The 17,331-nt window shown below is 38.0% G+C and overlaps 1 protein-coding gene across 6 annotated transcripts in view; it reads left to right on the forward strand.

The window, feature by feature from the left end:
- Nucleotides 1-17,331, forward strand: part of RABGAP1L (RAB GTPase activating protein 1 like) — a 261,963-nt gene that overhangs the window by 137,904 nt on the left and 106,728 nt on the right. For all 6 annotated transcript variants that reach the window (XM_054211199.1, XM_054211198.1, XM_054211200.1 and 3 more), the window contains one exon: nucleotides 12,665-12,778. In XM_054211199.1, the coding sequence (XP_054067174.1) occupies nucleotides 12,665-12,778 (114 nt within the window). The remainder of the gene's footprint in view (nucleotides 1-12,664; nucleotides 12,779-17,331) is intronic.

Genomic DNA, 17,331 nt, shown 5'->3' on the forward strand with positions numbered 1-17,331 from the left:
AGAGTGAGAGACTCCAGGCGTTTGCTGGACACACATTTTTGGTTTGCCTATAAATAGCAATCTGTCTTTACGCTTACTGATTCTTTGCAGAAAAAGCTGCAGGTACTTAATGGAAAACTTTGGATCATATTCTGTTTAGAATCAGATCTGGTCTTATATATTTTACGTGTTTTCCATCTTTTATATTCTATCTTGACAGACATCTATATAGTGAGAGTTTAATCTTTTCCCTCTGCTTGATCTGTCCTTGAGAGCCTGTAACCCACTTTTCTGAACAACAAATTTAGTTTTCTGTCTTGATCTTGAGAAGGTGAAAGCGCTGGTAAGACTCAATATTGCTAATGCCCTGATCAGCGTTTGTTCTGCCTGTTAAGATAATTAGTCTGTTTTTTGTAAGAATAAGGTCACTTAGATGGATTGCTAGATCAGGTACATCTGCCTTCTGCATCATAGTTAAAAAGCAGTTTGGGGAGTTTTATGATGCCAAAAATCCACATTGAGAATGTTCCCCGTAATGCTGCCCCATGCCAGTCAGCATGTCCCAAAAGAAACATGCTCTTTTCTTCTTCTTTTCTTTTTCTAAATGGGGATGTGTTTGTGTTCCACTAAGCTGGTCCTTCCCCTGGTAGAAATGTCCCTCTGACTGCGCTCTGAGCTTGTATGGGTTATCTACCCTCAAATAGTTTTCTGTGATTTGGAAGGCTTTGTGCTGTACTAAAATATTAGTCAGGAATTCTAAGATTGGAGGGCTAAGTGGAAGTGTGAGGGTCGTGTCTTTGAAGCTTTAGAATAGAATGGGGTAGAGCGGTTCTGTTGGAAGGGACTGACAACAATTATCTAGTTCAACTGCTCAAATACTTCAGGGCTGACCAAACGCTAAAGCGTATTATTAAGGGCATTGTCCAAATGCCCTTTTTACCACCAAAAGCATTAGATACCTGTGTGAGGCAGCAAAACGAGATGCCATTCACAATGGGCTGTACAGCTTTGTCATCCTTCTGCTCCAAAGATCAGATTTTGTTACAGTAATGTAGTGGGATAGCTGTGTCACAGTTCTTATGATGGTATATTACAGTTGTTTAGTTTTGTTCTAATTTTTTTCCACTGTTTCTTACACATGAACTAAAGTTTCACCAACTGGCAGCAGCACATCCAGTTTTCAGTAAGCCGTGATTCAGTAGGAGACTCCTTGATGGAGCGGAGATTTCTTCCTCCACTGAACTGCTCTGCAGGTTTTTGCCTGAAGTGAAGGCGCTTCCAAAGTAACGTTTAGCCAGTCTACCATAATCTATGTGAGAAGAGTCCAGGTTTCACAAATTGGATACATAGGGTTGGTTGTTGTTTGTGTCTAAATTTAGATGCACATCATATGTTAAGGAAAGGGTATCGGCTGTCCTGATAATCAGTTTGTTGTTACTTCTTTTTTGATATTAATTTGTTTATGTTTGTCAGCATTAAGAATAACTTTTGTAAAACAGTGTTGTGCTTATAGTTTAGTCCTTACCTTGCCATTGGGAAAAGAATGTATTTGAGAAGCATGTGATGTTCTCCGGGACTTATTTAATCCTTTGACCATGCTATATGCTCCTTGAAAGTGATGATATACACATTCTTATAAACCTACATGGCATTTAGTTTTAAAACAGTAGTAAATACCAATTTATGAAAAAGAGCATAATAAATTGCCTTTTACCTTCTAGATTGAACTTTCCATGTTGAGCACTCTAAAACATGGATGGATCTCATTTTTATGAGATGAATGATCTGAAGTAATATAGGCTATTTGTCTGTAAACCCACAGATTCCTAACGGCTCCTAAGTATTCCAGAAGGAATGCCCTCTGAAAATAGAAAAAAATATAAACAATATGCAGCTCATAAATATGGATGTTACTCATAAATGGATGGAAATGTGTGTATAAATGAACATGCGATGTTATAGAACTGTAGATTTGGAAGTAGTAAGAAGGCATCTTCATTTGCAATATTCTCTAATACACATTTATGCACTTTTAAGTAGGTCTTTTGATTAATATTTCCTCCAATTGCAAGTTATCAGCTATATATGGTGATAAAAGTGGTAAATACCTTGTTAAAACACTGTAGGTTAAGTGTGGGTGAGCTAAAGTCAAATAGATAAGGGATTGCACATTATAACCAAATGAGATCTGCAAGTCTGTTAAGAAACGTGATGGTGAAGTATAGTGCAGGATACAGTAATGCTTGTCAGATAGAGTAATGAAAACAAGACTGAACATTTGTTATCTGTATTCCTTTCAGTAATACCTGTAAGTATCCAGATTACAGAGTATTGCAGTCCATGCAATGTTTTCTTCAATCGTGCTTTCTAGCTGCGATGATTAAGTCAAGTGAGCAGTAGCATCCAAAAAAAAAAAAAGCCAATATGCACTTAAATAAGTCCAAAGTAGATAAGCAACTTTAAGAAGTTTAAATTTAAATCTACATCAGCTGTATATTGTAGGAGTTCAAGAATTCTCGAAACAGTAGGGTTAAGTCTAGTATATGTTTATAATTCTTAAAAAGGAAAAAAGCCTTCTCACCTATCTAGTACCTTAATTAGATTTTTAAAAGTTCCATAGCCTGCATAATATAAAACTAAATTGGATTTTCTTTCAAACTGATTTTCATCGATTTAAATGAAGATATTTGATTTATAGCTTCCTTTTATGAGTCAATGAGACTAAATACAATCTATCTGCTACTCCTCTATTCTCTCCCATCCTTTATCTTGTTTTATTTCTTCTTGGTCCTCTTCATTTCACCACCTCTTCTTGTCCTCATTTCTGTCCCTTCTGTTTGGTTCTGTTTCCCTCTCTCTGTCCCATGTCTCAGTCCCTGCTTGCTGCTGCTCGTTGTCCATTGACTGTTTTGCACAGTGAGTCTCTGACAGAACTTTTTTCCCCGTTTTGCTGTTCACCAGCCTGTTGTAATCACATTTACAAAGCACTTGATGTCATTTAACTACAGGTCGGAGCCTCTTCTTCATCTCGGATGAATATACATATAATGAAGTAACAAAATTTCATGAGAAGTATTTTGTCTGGAAAGCCAAGAGGAAAAAAACAGAGGAGGAAAAGCTGAATCAAGGTTGCCCCTTCACTGTAACCTTGTCTCAGTATGTTATCCTTTATTATGCAGCAAAAAAGTGCCTCCAGTTGCACATCTCTGGAGGATGCCTTTGCAGACAGCAGCTTAAGTTGATCTCTCTTGATTTATGAGGAGTTGTTTTTGTTGGCAGTTTTGAGAAGGCCTCAGAAGTTCCAAGTAAGTTCCTTTCCCGGCAGACCTGCCGAGCCCTGTGGGAGGTACCGCTTGTCTCTTTCTAGTTTTCTGTCAGACCTGATTACGGGATGCCCGTTTTGTTCCTTCTTCTGCCAATATCTTTTGAGACGTTCTTGGAGGTGAAAAGGATATGGTGACAAGGAAGTTACTAAGTCAATTCAATTTTCTGGCTTCTTTTTGTAGGTGGGTTTTGGGTTTTGACAGACTTTGCAGTAGAACTTGTGTGAGAATTAACTGTCTGTGTAAGCAAGCTTATTGAAAAAATGGGGAAATGATTTTCTTTGTGTTAAATGTAATGATCTAGTAACACGGTAAACAAACCCTCCACGTTATAAATTTGTGTTTAATCGATGGTGACGCTTGGAAAGTATAGTAAGAAAACACACTTGGCCTCAATCCAGCTGTGTGGTTTTTCTTGAGGGCGGTGGTGTTTAAACTTCACCTTTGCTTAAATGTTACGTGGTTGCTGGCTTTTAATGTGGACCTTATCATAACTGAATAATAGAACTGATCCATGTTATGACTGCAAATGTGTGATCCACCTTATGACTGCAGGGATGAAAACTGTGTGCTTGTATTTCTGCCCTTTTCCCTAGCTGTCCGGCTAGCCTTCATCTTCTCCGGTGGACTGATCCCTGAGACTGAAGTAAAGACGTTAAGATCTTGTCAAAAAATGATTTTGATTGTATATGCTCCAAAAGAGCCAGAGTCTTTGGTCTTATAGTCTGATGTCAATGTTGAGTGATACGAAGGTCTGTCAAGTCAATAAAATCACCAGATTTTGGATTCTTATATAAAGAATAGAGAAGTTTACTCTATAATGGGCTTGTTGATCTTAATAGCTCTGGAAGACGGGTGGTTCAAAGAAGTACGTACTTCCAAATAACAGGGTGCTTTCACAGTAAAGAGAACGTTGAGGTGGTGTTGTCGCAGCAAGTATTAAAATGAAAGCATCCAGGGTATCAAATGTTTGCTTCAATTGTCAGGGAGTGGATCAGGGAGGAAACCGGGTTGGTGTTTTTTACTTATTGCAGACATTACAGCTGACCACAGGTCTTGCTGAAGCATCTCTGTCTGGATTATTGGAAGGACTCCATTGTTTAAGAAGATGGGGGCAGACGTTTCCTTTTTGAAGAAACAGTCTACGCACTTCAACAAATAAAAGCTTAAGAAGCTTTTTAAAGTCAATGTATTGGCAAATCTTTATCTGCTTAGTGCCGTAAGGCATTTCCTCCTTGTTAAAAATCAGCATTACTGAACCAGATAAACTTCCTTGATATTACAGCATTTTCTCTTTTTATTAACATTTTGCCAACAGCGAGCAATACAGGTGCTAAAGGTTAGGCTGTGTTAGGAGGCCCTATGCATCTATGAATTTTGTTAGAATTCTTTCTTAAACCTGGAGCCGCTTGGCTTGAAAAGGAAAAGTCAAGCAACTCCGGAAAGCGATGCTTTCTTTACAATCTTAAATGGACCAGTTACATTGATCATGTCATCTTTTGCTTGCCAAAAGTAGGTTTAATTTCAGAATTTGTAAAAAGGTGTTGAAAGAAACACTGACTAGAGAGGTATCAACTGGGTCAGTGACACTGCAGGAAATTTTTAAGACCTAGGTTTTTAGAAGTTTCCTTTTAAAGCTTTTTTTTTTTTTTTTAAGCAGTAACTGTCTTTTTCTTTTTTTATGCTTGTAGTGGAGATTTCTAGGCATTTGTTTAAAATTGAAGTAATATTTGTAGCACCATCAATTAAGGTAGATAAATAGGAGTCAAGAATTCAAATATGCCTCCTTCTCTATTTTTTGTTTGTTAGAAGCAGGCCTTACCTTTCCAGTTGCTTCTGGAAATTACCCAATGAGTTGGTGGTAGTCAGAAATATTTGAATTTCAAATTGCAGATTAATCACAAGAACATTTTTTCCAACCTTTACAAATGCAGTTGTGTCTCTAACAGAGGAGACATAATCAGAAACCTCATCTAAAAATTATCAAACCAGAAGGAACTTGGACAAAATTAACTTGCTACATTGATACATCTGTGGATTACCTGTTTAGTTGTTTGTTCACAAGATAGTGCCTATATACTTTCAGTTAAAAAAAAATGAAATGATGAGGAGTAAACTGGATAGCATACCTTTTACTTGGTCTGATGTATCTTCGTCTCCTGGAGAGGCCAACCTTCCCAAATAATAGGTATTAAAAACAAGAGTACACCTAAGACAAAATCCGGTGCTTAAAAAATTCTCTCTAACCTTTAACAAAAGAATGCTGGATATCGTATCTGCCCAAATAAAACGCCAAACATAATAAAATGGAAATTGAAATACTGTGATACCTACAAACAGACGTGTGTGGCCCTTCATGCCAGCTGTGCATCATTCGGGAAGGCCCCTCAAACTCCGTCTGCTGGTGGACAGGGCACCTTCCCTCGTGTGGGAGATCAGCCAGCACTCAAGAGAAGTGTTGGAGAGTGACTCTGAAACGCCCATGGCAAAAGGTTGAGCCTGGTGCATTCAAAAGTTGATCTCTTGCCCAGCAGCACAAACAGTGTTTTTCTTTTGACAACGTATTTCAGAGAGGATATGGCAGAGTAGGGAGAATAAATTATGTATCAGTAGCATACCAGGGAGGGAGGCTGTACGGAATAGGAGAGGGGGGAGGAAAACAAAACACAAAGATAGTAAAGGTCATGGATATTCTTTGTTTTTCAGAACAAGAGAGTGTATGCAGAACTGATTGCTTTGTGTCTGATGTAGTTTTGCTGTGATTTTTTTACAGAAAAATGTCATCTAGTCTGTTGCTGATTGACAGCTCAACCCTGTTAAGATCTGAGCTGTTTCTGCCTTACCTCTGGGACTGCTACAATATCTCTTTCTTTTTTATAGCTACATATGGAATAATATTTACATAGGTATCTTTATTATTTTAGTACTACCTTTTTCTTCTGTGAGATCTTTAAGAATCCTGGAGTTGTCTTTCTCTACAGTCCAAGTCTACCTTCTCCAGCATCTCGTAGGTGAAAAATACCAGCATCAGCTTCTGGGAGGGTTAAAATCCTCAAGCTGGGCAGTTGGTCAGTGTGTCCTCATCAGGTCTCCTCTTCCTCTCAAGAGGTTTTAAGATTGACTTAAGTGTTGAAAGAAATACAGTGACAGCCTTTCCAAATGAGCATAGTTCCCCATTTCCTTGGCACTGGTATGGGTGATCACATAAATAATAGAATAGTTCATGCGGAGCTAACGACCAGTGCAATCCCAGCGGTATTGTATCTAAAAGGATTAGGGTCCTTGCCCATAAGCTTTTTAACAATTAAAGAATTGGGTAGTTAGAAGTGATTGATAATTTTGCATTCCTAGTCTAAAAAGGGGCATGTTGTAGATGCCCTTTTGAGGATCCAGTCTTGGGAATTCTAAAAGTCTGAGGCATGGGCAGCTGCCCGCTACCTCGTCAAACCCAGCTTGAGAAGAATGGGAGATAATTTGCTAAAAGAAGATATCTGCTTTCTTGGGCAGAACTATGTTAGTAATGCAAAATCTTATGCTGAAGAGGGACTCTGACAATAAATTTAGATCCAGAAGCCCTGGACTGCTCAGATTTGAAGTATTGATTTGGCCCCATGTCCAATAGGACTGTTGGGTCTCTTTCTGCTTGTAGAAAGCAGTTTTGCCTAAGCAGCAATAAATACAGCTGACAGTGAGCCAGAATTTGCAAAGTTCAGTTGACCTGTGTGTTTACTGAACTAACCTAAATACTATGTTCACTTTAAATATCTTGATAGTTAACTGTTAAAAAAAAAAAAAGTCTCTAAAGAATAATCCCCTGCTTTTTCTCAATTTCTTCTTCTCTGTTAATTAGAACTCTCTGAGTATTATATGCTCTCAGCTGAATAAAAGCTGATGATGATTGAAAGAAAAATCTATTTTTAGAAAAGAGCTGAACTACAAGGTATGTATTACAAAAATGCTGGAGAAGAACTGAGCCAAACTTCTTTTATTCAATATTTTTTAAAGGAAGAGCTATTGATTCTCCCCTCCCCCAAATGCTGATTGGCAGGGAATCTGGGATTTTCTTGGATATGACATTCTACTTGGAGGGTTATAACGTGTATGGAAAACGATGTTGTGTGTATGTTGTGTGTGATGAGTAAACTCAATAACGTGCCTTTTACTTGGTCTAGCATATCTTCGTCTTCCGGAGAGGCCAACCTTCCTAAGTAATAGCTATTAAAAACAAGAGCAAACCTAAGACAAAAGCCGGCTGGCACAATGTGATGCCAGGTTTCACTGAAAGCATGAGTTTAGGAAGTCATCCTTAATAACGAGGGGCAAAGCTACATGCCAGTTATGCAGCTCATTTCAAACCCATCCTGCCTGACCTCATCTGTTTTGTGTATTTTATATTTGCTGTTTATTTGTGATTGTGTTTTAGAGAATTTAAAGTTATTATTCATATTCCCATGTGTGGAACTGTACACAAGGCCACAAAGGACTTGAAGGAACAAAATAAGCAATATGCAAAAAATCTGTTCCCTCAACAAAATACTTGGAGTACTGAAACAATGTCATAATGTGGAATAATGTGCACTTGGCAAGTCAGTTTTTAAATTTACAGATTTTCAGAAGCATGGATTAATTGAGGCTACCTCTAACTCCTCCTGCCAGTAGCTGGTGTGTTCCCACATGGTACGTCTCTGGCTAAACAAGAGTGATGAACACCTGGCAGCCAAGGAGTTTCTGCTTTCCGTACAGCATGTAGGAAAATCGCTGTATCTAATGCTGAAGAAGCATGATGCACCAGATTTCCAGGGCATGGTAATTCTAGATGTTGAAAGCCCGTTTTGATTTTTTTTTTTTTTTCCTCTTTTCTTACTTCTCTTGGTACTCTGGATTCCGGCTATTTTTAGCTAGTGAACAGATGAAGCACGGGCAGGACAATTTAATGCAAAATCAGCTGTTTGAGAGATACAGATCTTTTAAATGGGTCCAGTCAGGTGAACTCGTGCTGAGTCTCCAGCTCATACAGATTATATCGTTTTTGCATGTAAGTGTAGGTGATAAAACCAAACTTGAAGGGGTTCAAATAAGATTAGAGATAAGCCTTTGGAAGTTAAGAAGTACAGAATGAAAATTGCCTACTCATATGCATAATGATATATTCTTGATCACAGATGATTCTGTGATTTTGGATTGTCTTTTTCCCAGGATCTCTGCCTTGTTGTGTACAGAAGGAATAGTACTTATCTAATGGGCAGCGCTTTTTTGGGTTTTGTTTGTTTGTTTGTTTTCTTCCCCCTTATTATTTTTCATTGTGTAACCTTGTGCCTTACTGTATACCATTCAGATCAGGATTGGAGGATGAAGTTATTATTTTCCTCTTTGGCATTTCTGTGGGACTCTATCACTACAGTATTTCAGTGCTTCAGATGTTAATTGATTTTCATAACACCCCACTGAGATGGGGAATTATTATTAACCAGGGAAAGAGAGCACAAGGAGATTGAGGTCAGAAGTACTGCTCAGTTTGAAAGCCAGGTTTGAGACACCTGTGACCTGCTTTATTTTGTTTTATTTTATTTTTAATATTCACATAAAACTCTTGAATTCCTTTAATTGCAACTGTAAGTAATTCTGCATTTCTTCATATTGAGTCGCCAGCTGTAATAGAGGCAGCTGTATAGTAAGGAAAGCTCAAGTGACTACTCTTGGAATTTTTAAGTGATGTAAGTGATGTGGCTGGTTTTACATAGCAACTTTTGAGCAGAAGTGAGGAAAGGATCTGAGTCTTAACACAGCATTGAGATGTTACGACCCAAGAGATTTTTCTTTCTTTATTACATTTTTCTGGCTCACACCATACTTATCCTCCAATTCCTGTGACAAAGGAAGCAAGGCTCTACCTACAGGAGTCTCTTCTACTCCCTAACCGTACGTAATTCATCACCAGAATGGGCACACTCAGGACAACAAATGAGCAGAGGTTCTTTTTGGAGAGTCTGTGAAATGTTCTTAATTCCTGATGTACATGCATAGAGATTGCCCTATGTTTCTTAATTTTGAGTGCCTGTGTACCCTTAATTTTCTTTCAGCATTCATGTAATGTGAACAGTTTTCAGTTTCCTTCTGTATTTCCACATCAGTCTGCCTTCTGGTGTCAAATGTCCGCGTTCAACAGCATCCTAATAGTTTCAGATGGCAGCAGTGTGAGGGAGTTAGTATCCCAGTTGCAGAAGTTTAGCTGTTTTAAGTGAGACGACTCAAAGTAGAGAGCTTGTTCAGTAGGATGTCAGCTGTCACATAGTTGACATATGAAGATAATTCTTTTCCTCAGTAGAATATTGTTTCTCTGAGTTGGCAGCACAGAATGATTATTAGAATCAAGAAAGATCATTAAAACTCTGAATGCTTTGATAGCCATCTCACCTTAGCTTTTTTCATAAGAAATTAACTAATCATGACTTTCAGAAGAATAAAAATCCTCTGAAAAACGTGAATTAGGGTAACTGTAAACTTACCTGCTTTGGTACTCCTGAGAACAGCGCTGTCAACAAATTCTATCTGGAGTAAGATGGAAACTTAACCAAAAGGTTTCAAATATATTTTAAGAAGTAATTCTACACTGATCTTCACTCTGGTCTCATTTCTTGTTTCTCCTAGGTTATGGGCTTATCGTATTTCAGATGGATGTTGTCTTTTGAAAAGGAGTTAATTATCTTGACTTTCAGTTTAAATTTTATTTGGAATCCATTTAATTGTTTTCCTCTAGTTTTTTAGAAGAATCTGTTGTTAATAATGCTGAATGGAGACTCTGCTTCAGGCTCCTTTTAACTCAGTAAAAGTGAATTTGCATTTAGGCCTTTACACAAACACTTTTTGGTCATACCTGGGACATCTGTCTTGTTGATTTTTATGTGCTCAATTCTGTGTTGGCCTCTCGGTTCAAGAAAAGACAGAAATAGAGGGAAGTCAAACACAATCTCCCTGCTTGACAGAAAAGCGATGTATGTTCTGGACGTGGTAGCCTTCCTGTAATTTTCTTCAAAATGCCTGGATCTTCTCAAATTTGTCCTGTAGAATTAACGTAACGGATTTTTATAACGGACTCGGTGACTGTGCTGTACTGGTGGATCTTGTTTAAGGCATTTCCTCACAATGTAACTAAATCATCAGATCAATCTGGGAGGAAGACTGCAATTATTTAGCCTCTCTTGTGTTTGAAAGTCATGTAAATGAAAATACTCGTTAAAGAAGTCTAATTAGAGAACTGCTTATTATTAATTTTTTATTATTGTTCTGTGTTTTGTTGCACGTGATTTAGACTGTGTGGTTACTTTCAGGCGCTAATAGTTGCATGATTCTTATATGTCCTGAAAAACATGATGGTGACCTGGTGAAAGCACAAAAGTGTGTTTATTTTCTCCAGCAGTACTAGTTAGCATAGTAAAAACATCACCTCTTTTTGTAAGCTTTCCTTTTCTTAGCACATAACAATATTCCTGGTATTTTACAAAGTACAGATCGTGTTATTGTCTTGTACTGAAGATGTTATTGTCAAGCAAAGGGAGAGCAACAGCTGAGATCACAGAAAATTAGGACATCATAAATGGGTAAATTAATGATGGTGAAGATTCAGAGAACTTTAGGGAGAGATTTGAGAGAGAAGGTAGAGGAAGAATTCTGTGTGCAAGAACTGGAAGATTGTGCTAAGTGCAGAGAGGGATGGAGAGGAAAGATGAAGCCATAGTTTAACACGGAGTGTTGAGAGAATCAAAGGAAATGAGAAGACAGATGAGAATGGAAGAGAAGTAGATTTTTTAAAAAGCACACTTTTTTTTTTTTTCAACTTACCTGTGATACTGAACTGAGTGCTGTTAGAAAGCGTTTAAATTTAAAATGCATTTATGCTTGTTGCAACTATAGCTGTTTTCTTACCTGCCATTGAAGTGAATGGAGAAATACAACGATGGGTTTCACCTCCGAGGTGGTCTGATATAGCCCAGGGTCATGTCTTTATCTGTTGCTTACGGATGGGCCCAAAAGCAAACCGTAGTTGGGAATTGCTGTGGGCTTCTAGCTAAGCCCCCCCAGCAACTGCCTTACAGTATGGCAGAGGCTCACCGTAGAAGCTTTATGGGATTAGGAAACCACCTGAATCCGGGAGATTTACAGCAGGTGTAAAGAAGCTTTTTTTTATAGAGAGTCCTGGATTAAAAACTGCCATCTGAGGGTTTAGAAGCTTTTCTATAACAGAGATATTTTGTTTTCAAGGTACAAGTATTTATAAAGGATTTATTTTCAAAGTTGGAGGTGAGGATTCTGTTGGTTTTTCCTTTAGGGTTACAAAGGTAATAGAGAAAAGCACCATTTGATATTTACTGACCTGAAGGTACTATCTCCCCCTGAGGGTAACTGGAACCTGAAGATAATTGATTAACTGTTGTAGTTCCAGCTTTGACATTTTGATACCACTTTCTCTTACACGCAGGGGTATTTTTCAGGTCTGATTGCAATGATTTCCATCTTTTTATAGAAATGCAGCATCGTAAGCAATTGTTTCTTTATCTACAGAGCTAGGTATGTCTAGGGAACAGCTCAGTTGCCTAAACGTGGGCATTTGGTGTCATTTTAGCTGTCTTTGGATATGCAGATTATCCACATGGAGCTTACAGAGATGATGCAGCACTTGGAGCAGACTCTTACCCTTCTGCAGTAGCAGTTGCTTACCAGGCAGGGTTATCTTCGGGCTTCTAAAATGGCATTTGACAGCAATGTTTTGGCACCTGAACTCATCCCTAGTTGCCAGTCAGTGTAAAAATGTGACTGAATTGGAGATGGTAGCGCGCAAAGGTTGGGATCTGTCTGAAAGTATAACATTTTCTGGTAATTCTGGCTTTGTTCTTTTAAAGACCACTTAATGGTAAACTTTGAACATTTCTAAGTAGTAGTTCTAATTTGTAATTAACACAGGTTTTACAGGAGATTGATACACATATTAAATTAATACCTCTAAGCTTGCAAGAGAGAGACAGTCTAATTTTCTTTTTATTTTTTACTCCCAGAGAAATCCAGTAAGTATATGTTCTGTGGTAAAAATGCACCTACAATTAAATAACTAGTCATTTCCTGTGAGTTTTAAAGTTGAACTGTAAGCCTGAAGGACAGAAAACATGCCACGTTGCTCTCGTTAAACTGTCAAATTATTACTGCACATGAGACTAGAGAATTTTCAGTTTCTTCTCAAAGCATTTTTAGGGGATGAGTCAGAAAGCAGTTATCTAATGTGTCCATGCTAACCGCACACAGAATTTTATATTCTGTTATGTTTAATTACACTGTTACCAGGCTAATACTTTTTATCTCTTTTTTTACAGGATTCTGCTCAAGAGAGTGTCATTACACGAGATATTCATCGTACATTCCCAGCACATGATTATTTCAAAGATACAGAAGGAGACGGTCAGGAATCTCTATACAAAATCTGTAAGGTACAGTCGGTACTCTGAATTTTAAAGTGTGTTCCGTGTTTTGCTATAACTGTATTTTGCCCTACTAACCCTGTTCTGAACTAAGTCACTAATCAATAAGATTTTAAAGCTTTATTTAGATTGCATGTGGAGAGCATAGTGTTTCTGCAGTACTGAATATCCTGAAGTACTTTTTATATCCTTGCGCTTTGTGTCTCCTGAGATGCATATGCAAAGAGCGAGGCTCAAGCTAGCTTTACTAATGGGCAGCTGGATATCAGAGGTCCGCTTCCGTAGAAGCGTGGGGTAATAGAACATTTTTCGCTCTGCTAGTAGAGAGGATTGCAGAGGGAGAGAAACCCTCAGAGCAAGCTCTGCTATAAGGTTAAGCAAGAATGTCTCTAGATAATTACTTAGAGAACGTTAACTGACCTTTCCACAAGCGATGTGTGTGTATAGGTTTTCACATGTAGCTCTCAGATCACCTCTGATCAAAGAAAAATCTAATTTTTTCCAATTTGCGCATGGGAAAGTTGATGTACTAAATGAACAGATTTCTCCAGCTTGTACAGACAGACTTTTGTTGCTCAGGGGAGATCCAGAAGGTAGAATATTGCAGGTAGATAGGCAGTTCTCTGGCTGTCAGTTGCACTTTTAATTGTGTTTCTGGCAGGTAGTTTTCATTTTACATTTTTTTCTACATGTTGAATGAATGATTGCCTCAGACATAGCCAGTTCCACTTCCCTTCCTTTTCCTTTTTACTCTGTTTCCACCTCCAGTTGATTAATAGACAGAATGATGGAGCTGTCAAAACAAGCAGAAAAGTGTGTCCTGCCTTTGGCGTATAATGATACATATTCCTGTTCTCTGGATAAATTCTATGGTGATACAGACTTCTATTCAAACAATTATTTGGACAACTGTTAAATACAGCGGCTTAGGTCACATATATTGAAGTTCATTGTTGTGAGTAATTCACATTTAAAAAAAAAAAAGTAAAAAATGAAGGAGCAGAGAGAACTTTGAACCAATTCTATTGATTTTTCACGAATCTTGGGCTACAAGGAAACAGTTCCTGTGCCAGTCTTTGATAAGAATAACTAGGACAATGCAGGTAATTATGGACTTGTCAGTTTGATATCAGTTAAGTGAAAAATGATGGAATAGCATTCAGCTTATCAAGAATTTAATGTGAGAAGTATGTTATAATGAATGCCTATGAGTTTGCTGAAAATAGATCTTGACAAGCTAATACAAAAAAAAAAGAAAACACAGGTTTCATTGGTGAAGGTGATTTTATCAAAATTCTGTAGATCATGTAGTCTGTGATGCAGAAAAAAAAAAGTATAAATGCTGGATCAGTTAGAGCATGAACAAGGTACACATTAAAGAATTAAAAACTGGGTAGCTAGCAGGTTACTGAACATCAGCACTGAATAAATATATTTCAAACAAGGCGTCATGAAGATCGCTTGTTCGATGTACTCTGGTTAGTCACCTAAAAGAAAACAGAAAAATCATCTCTGATAAATATATCTTGATGACACAGAGAAAAATGGAATGGTAAGTAACGAGGTTTTAAAGGAAGTATAGACAGATTAATCTTGTGTAGGAATAGAATGATTGGAGTAACTCAGTATTTTCCAGCTGCTGCAGCTGCTTTTGCTTGCTATGTCCAGAATTAAAGGCGAGGACTTCTGCTCTGGAGAGAACCTGTAGAAGTTCCATGGGGATGATGAAGGGATTTGGGAACATACTTGGGAAGAAAAACTCTTTTCATGAATGAGTATCTCAGTCTACTTTGTTATTAAAGAATAGAAATATAAAGAATATTAAAGAATTGTTATTAAAGAATTGTTATAAAGGAATGAATCTGCACTAGAAGCGACTTAAAGGAATTAGCTGTCTAGCAGGCAGCTTCACAGAGGCAGAGATTTCAGACCTTCCTGGGTTTTCTGTAGTAAAAGTGAAGAGTTCCACTTGTCTTCCAAAGCCAGGAGCCTTCTGTGCTCTCGGGGCATCTACTGCTCCTGCAGAGAAGGTTGCTCAGATGTTAGTCCTCTCATTCCTCAGGTTTCCTGAAGTATCTTTGAAGATCAGAGGCCTGTCAGTGTGTACATGGAGCTGACTGCTTTTCCCTTGAAGCATTTTGTATTTATCTACAGCTGAGTGACCTCTGCCACTTTGCCACTTTCTCTTGATATGAGCACACTCTGCATAGCATCTTTGCAGTCAGCTTTTAATTTACTGCTTCGAACAGCTTTGTCTCATCAGCATAACTTTGTTATGATGCTATTTTTGTGTCTTCCGTATGATTTGTGACTGTCTTCAACAGCATCGGCCCTAGAGTATCTTGCTGTAGGGTTCTGTAGGTGAGAACTGACTGTTTATTCCTTCCTTTCGTTTTCTATCCTTTAATCAGTTATTTGAGTGCATGAGAGGATCTTCTATGGCAGCTTAGTTCCCTAAATAGCCTTTGGGAAGGGATCTTGTTGAAGGCATTCTAAAAATCCTAGAAAAATCCTAAAAATCCTGCCTCATTCTTTTGTGTGTTCCTTGGTTCAAAGAAGGATTTGGGAAGTGTTGCTTCCTGGAAGAACAGCCCTATCCAATCTTCAACATTGAATTATTCATAAGTTTACTGATTTTTATTCTTGACAGTTTCTACCTACGTGCCAGTATGGAGATCAGATGCAACTGCTGTGTAGATTTCTAGGCAGCTCCTTATCCTTCATCCTTGCACTGATCTCTTAAGTGGCTACGGCTCTGTTCTATGGCTCTGTTCTACAGGTGACCTGTCCCTGGCCGGGTCCTTGAGTTTATGATTGATGTTGTGAGCTTTAGACAAATGCTGTTAAAAGCTAATTAAGTTGCTTTTAAACTTGTCATTCCATAAGAAAAAATTAAAAGTCAGTGTTGAGAGTAATGTTGTGGCTGTTTTATATTACTAGAATAACTTTTATCAGAGGTGCTGTGCACTCATGCCTTTCTTCTAACGTGAAATCAAGATCTTTGAAGAATGGGATTATTGAATGAGGCTAGAAAAGGTCTGTCCTCAAGTGGGAAGGTAAAAAGCTGAAGAGCATTTTCTTCATGCCCCACTGAAATGAGAGATGATCCGAGCTGTCAGATAAAAAGGAAAACCATTAAAAGCTCACTGCCTCATTTTAACGGGTCTGTCAGTTTTAGTTCTCTCTCTTAATCTCTTCTTCAGAACAGTAGGAAATCAGGAAAGATGGAAACTTTTTCGGTTGCAGAACATTTATGTGACAAAGTATCTAAAAATAAACCTTAATGCTGACAATGGTAATAAGGAATGAAAAGAGTTCCAGATTCTAGATTGGAGATTTCACTTGAGGACATCGCACAAGTCAGAGTTGCACAGGGCAAAACGTCTTTGGGAAGATAGTTCTGTTTCTCGCACGCTTTCTGTTTAAATACTGTGCGAATTCTAGCTGTATTTAAAGAGCTTGTTCCCTGCATTACAATGCATAACGGAATAGTACTCTCGACCTACTTCACACGTGCACATGTAGTTAACAGCTCGATGCTCCGGGGAATCGGAGCATTTGGCAGAAACACTCCTCTCAACTGTGTGGAGTGTATGCAGTGCAGAAGTTAACGTGAGATGTGTTTCCTCTAATTTTCCGATTAAAGTAACTCCTATTCGACAACCAACTGCTGTGACTTTAAGAGGAGAAAGGAAGAATGTTGCAGGTTAATCAGGTTAGCTAGGGCGAGTGTTCTCACAGGACAAACTGGAAAAAGAGACACGATGTTTCCCTATTTTTCTGAAAATAGTTGAATAACTTCTCAGAGATTCAAAGTTGGTGTTAGTGTTTTCCAGTAAATAAAGGCATTATGGAAGAATATGAATCATTTGTATCATGACATATTATTTATTAAACACTTAACTCCTTGGTTGATCAAATCTGTAGTTTTTTCCTAATCCCAGTCGTACTTGCCTGAAGGTTTTATGTGCACGATCAGTGTGATAGCTGGTTTACTGGGAAACAAAACACTCCGTTTTAGTCATCGTTTCAACGTCTGTCTGTTTGTTGGTACCCACATTAGTACAGGGAATGATAAACTGTTTTCCTAGCAAAGCTAATACTGAATGGGCTCCAATATGGGTTTTTTTGACTTTCTTTACTGTATAATTGAAATGTGAAAATGTCTTTGAGTTGCTCTTCTGTGACCAGTAGCTTCTATACTGCGATAAGCTGCGAATGCTGGATTGCTCTTTGGCTCATCCTTCGGCATGGCAGAACTGCTGCTTAGTACTGTCCTGTAAGCTGATTGTCTAACTTTCATCCTTTTTTTTTTACATTTTCATTCCCATTTCATTGCAGCATCTTGTTTCAGACGATCCCCTCTCATCAGCATGCACGTATTCTTCCACATTTTTCAATCCTTAGTATCTCCTCAAGTGTACAAATGGGAAGTTTCAGCATTTGTCCACTTTGGTTTGATTATTTGTCAGAGAGTACATCTTTTTCTTTCCTATAGGAGTCTACTTGCCAATTTTAGAATAAACATAGGAGCATAAACAGAATCAGTTAAGAATTATTTT

The sequence above is a fragment of the Rissa tridactyla genome, chromosome 8 (genome assembly GCF_028500815.1).
Source record: "Rissa tridactyla isolate bRisTri1 chromosome 8, bRisTri1.patW.cur.20221130, whole genome shotgun sequence".
In the NCBI taxonomy this organism is placed as follows: Eukaryota; Metazoa; Chordata; class Aves; order Charadriiformes; family Laridae; genus Rissa; species Rissa tridactyla.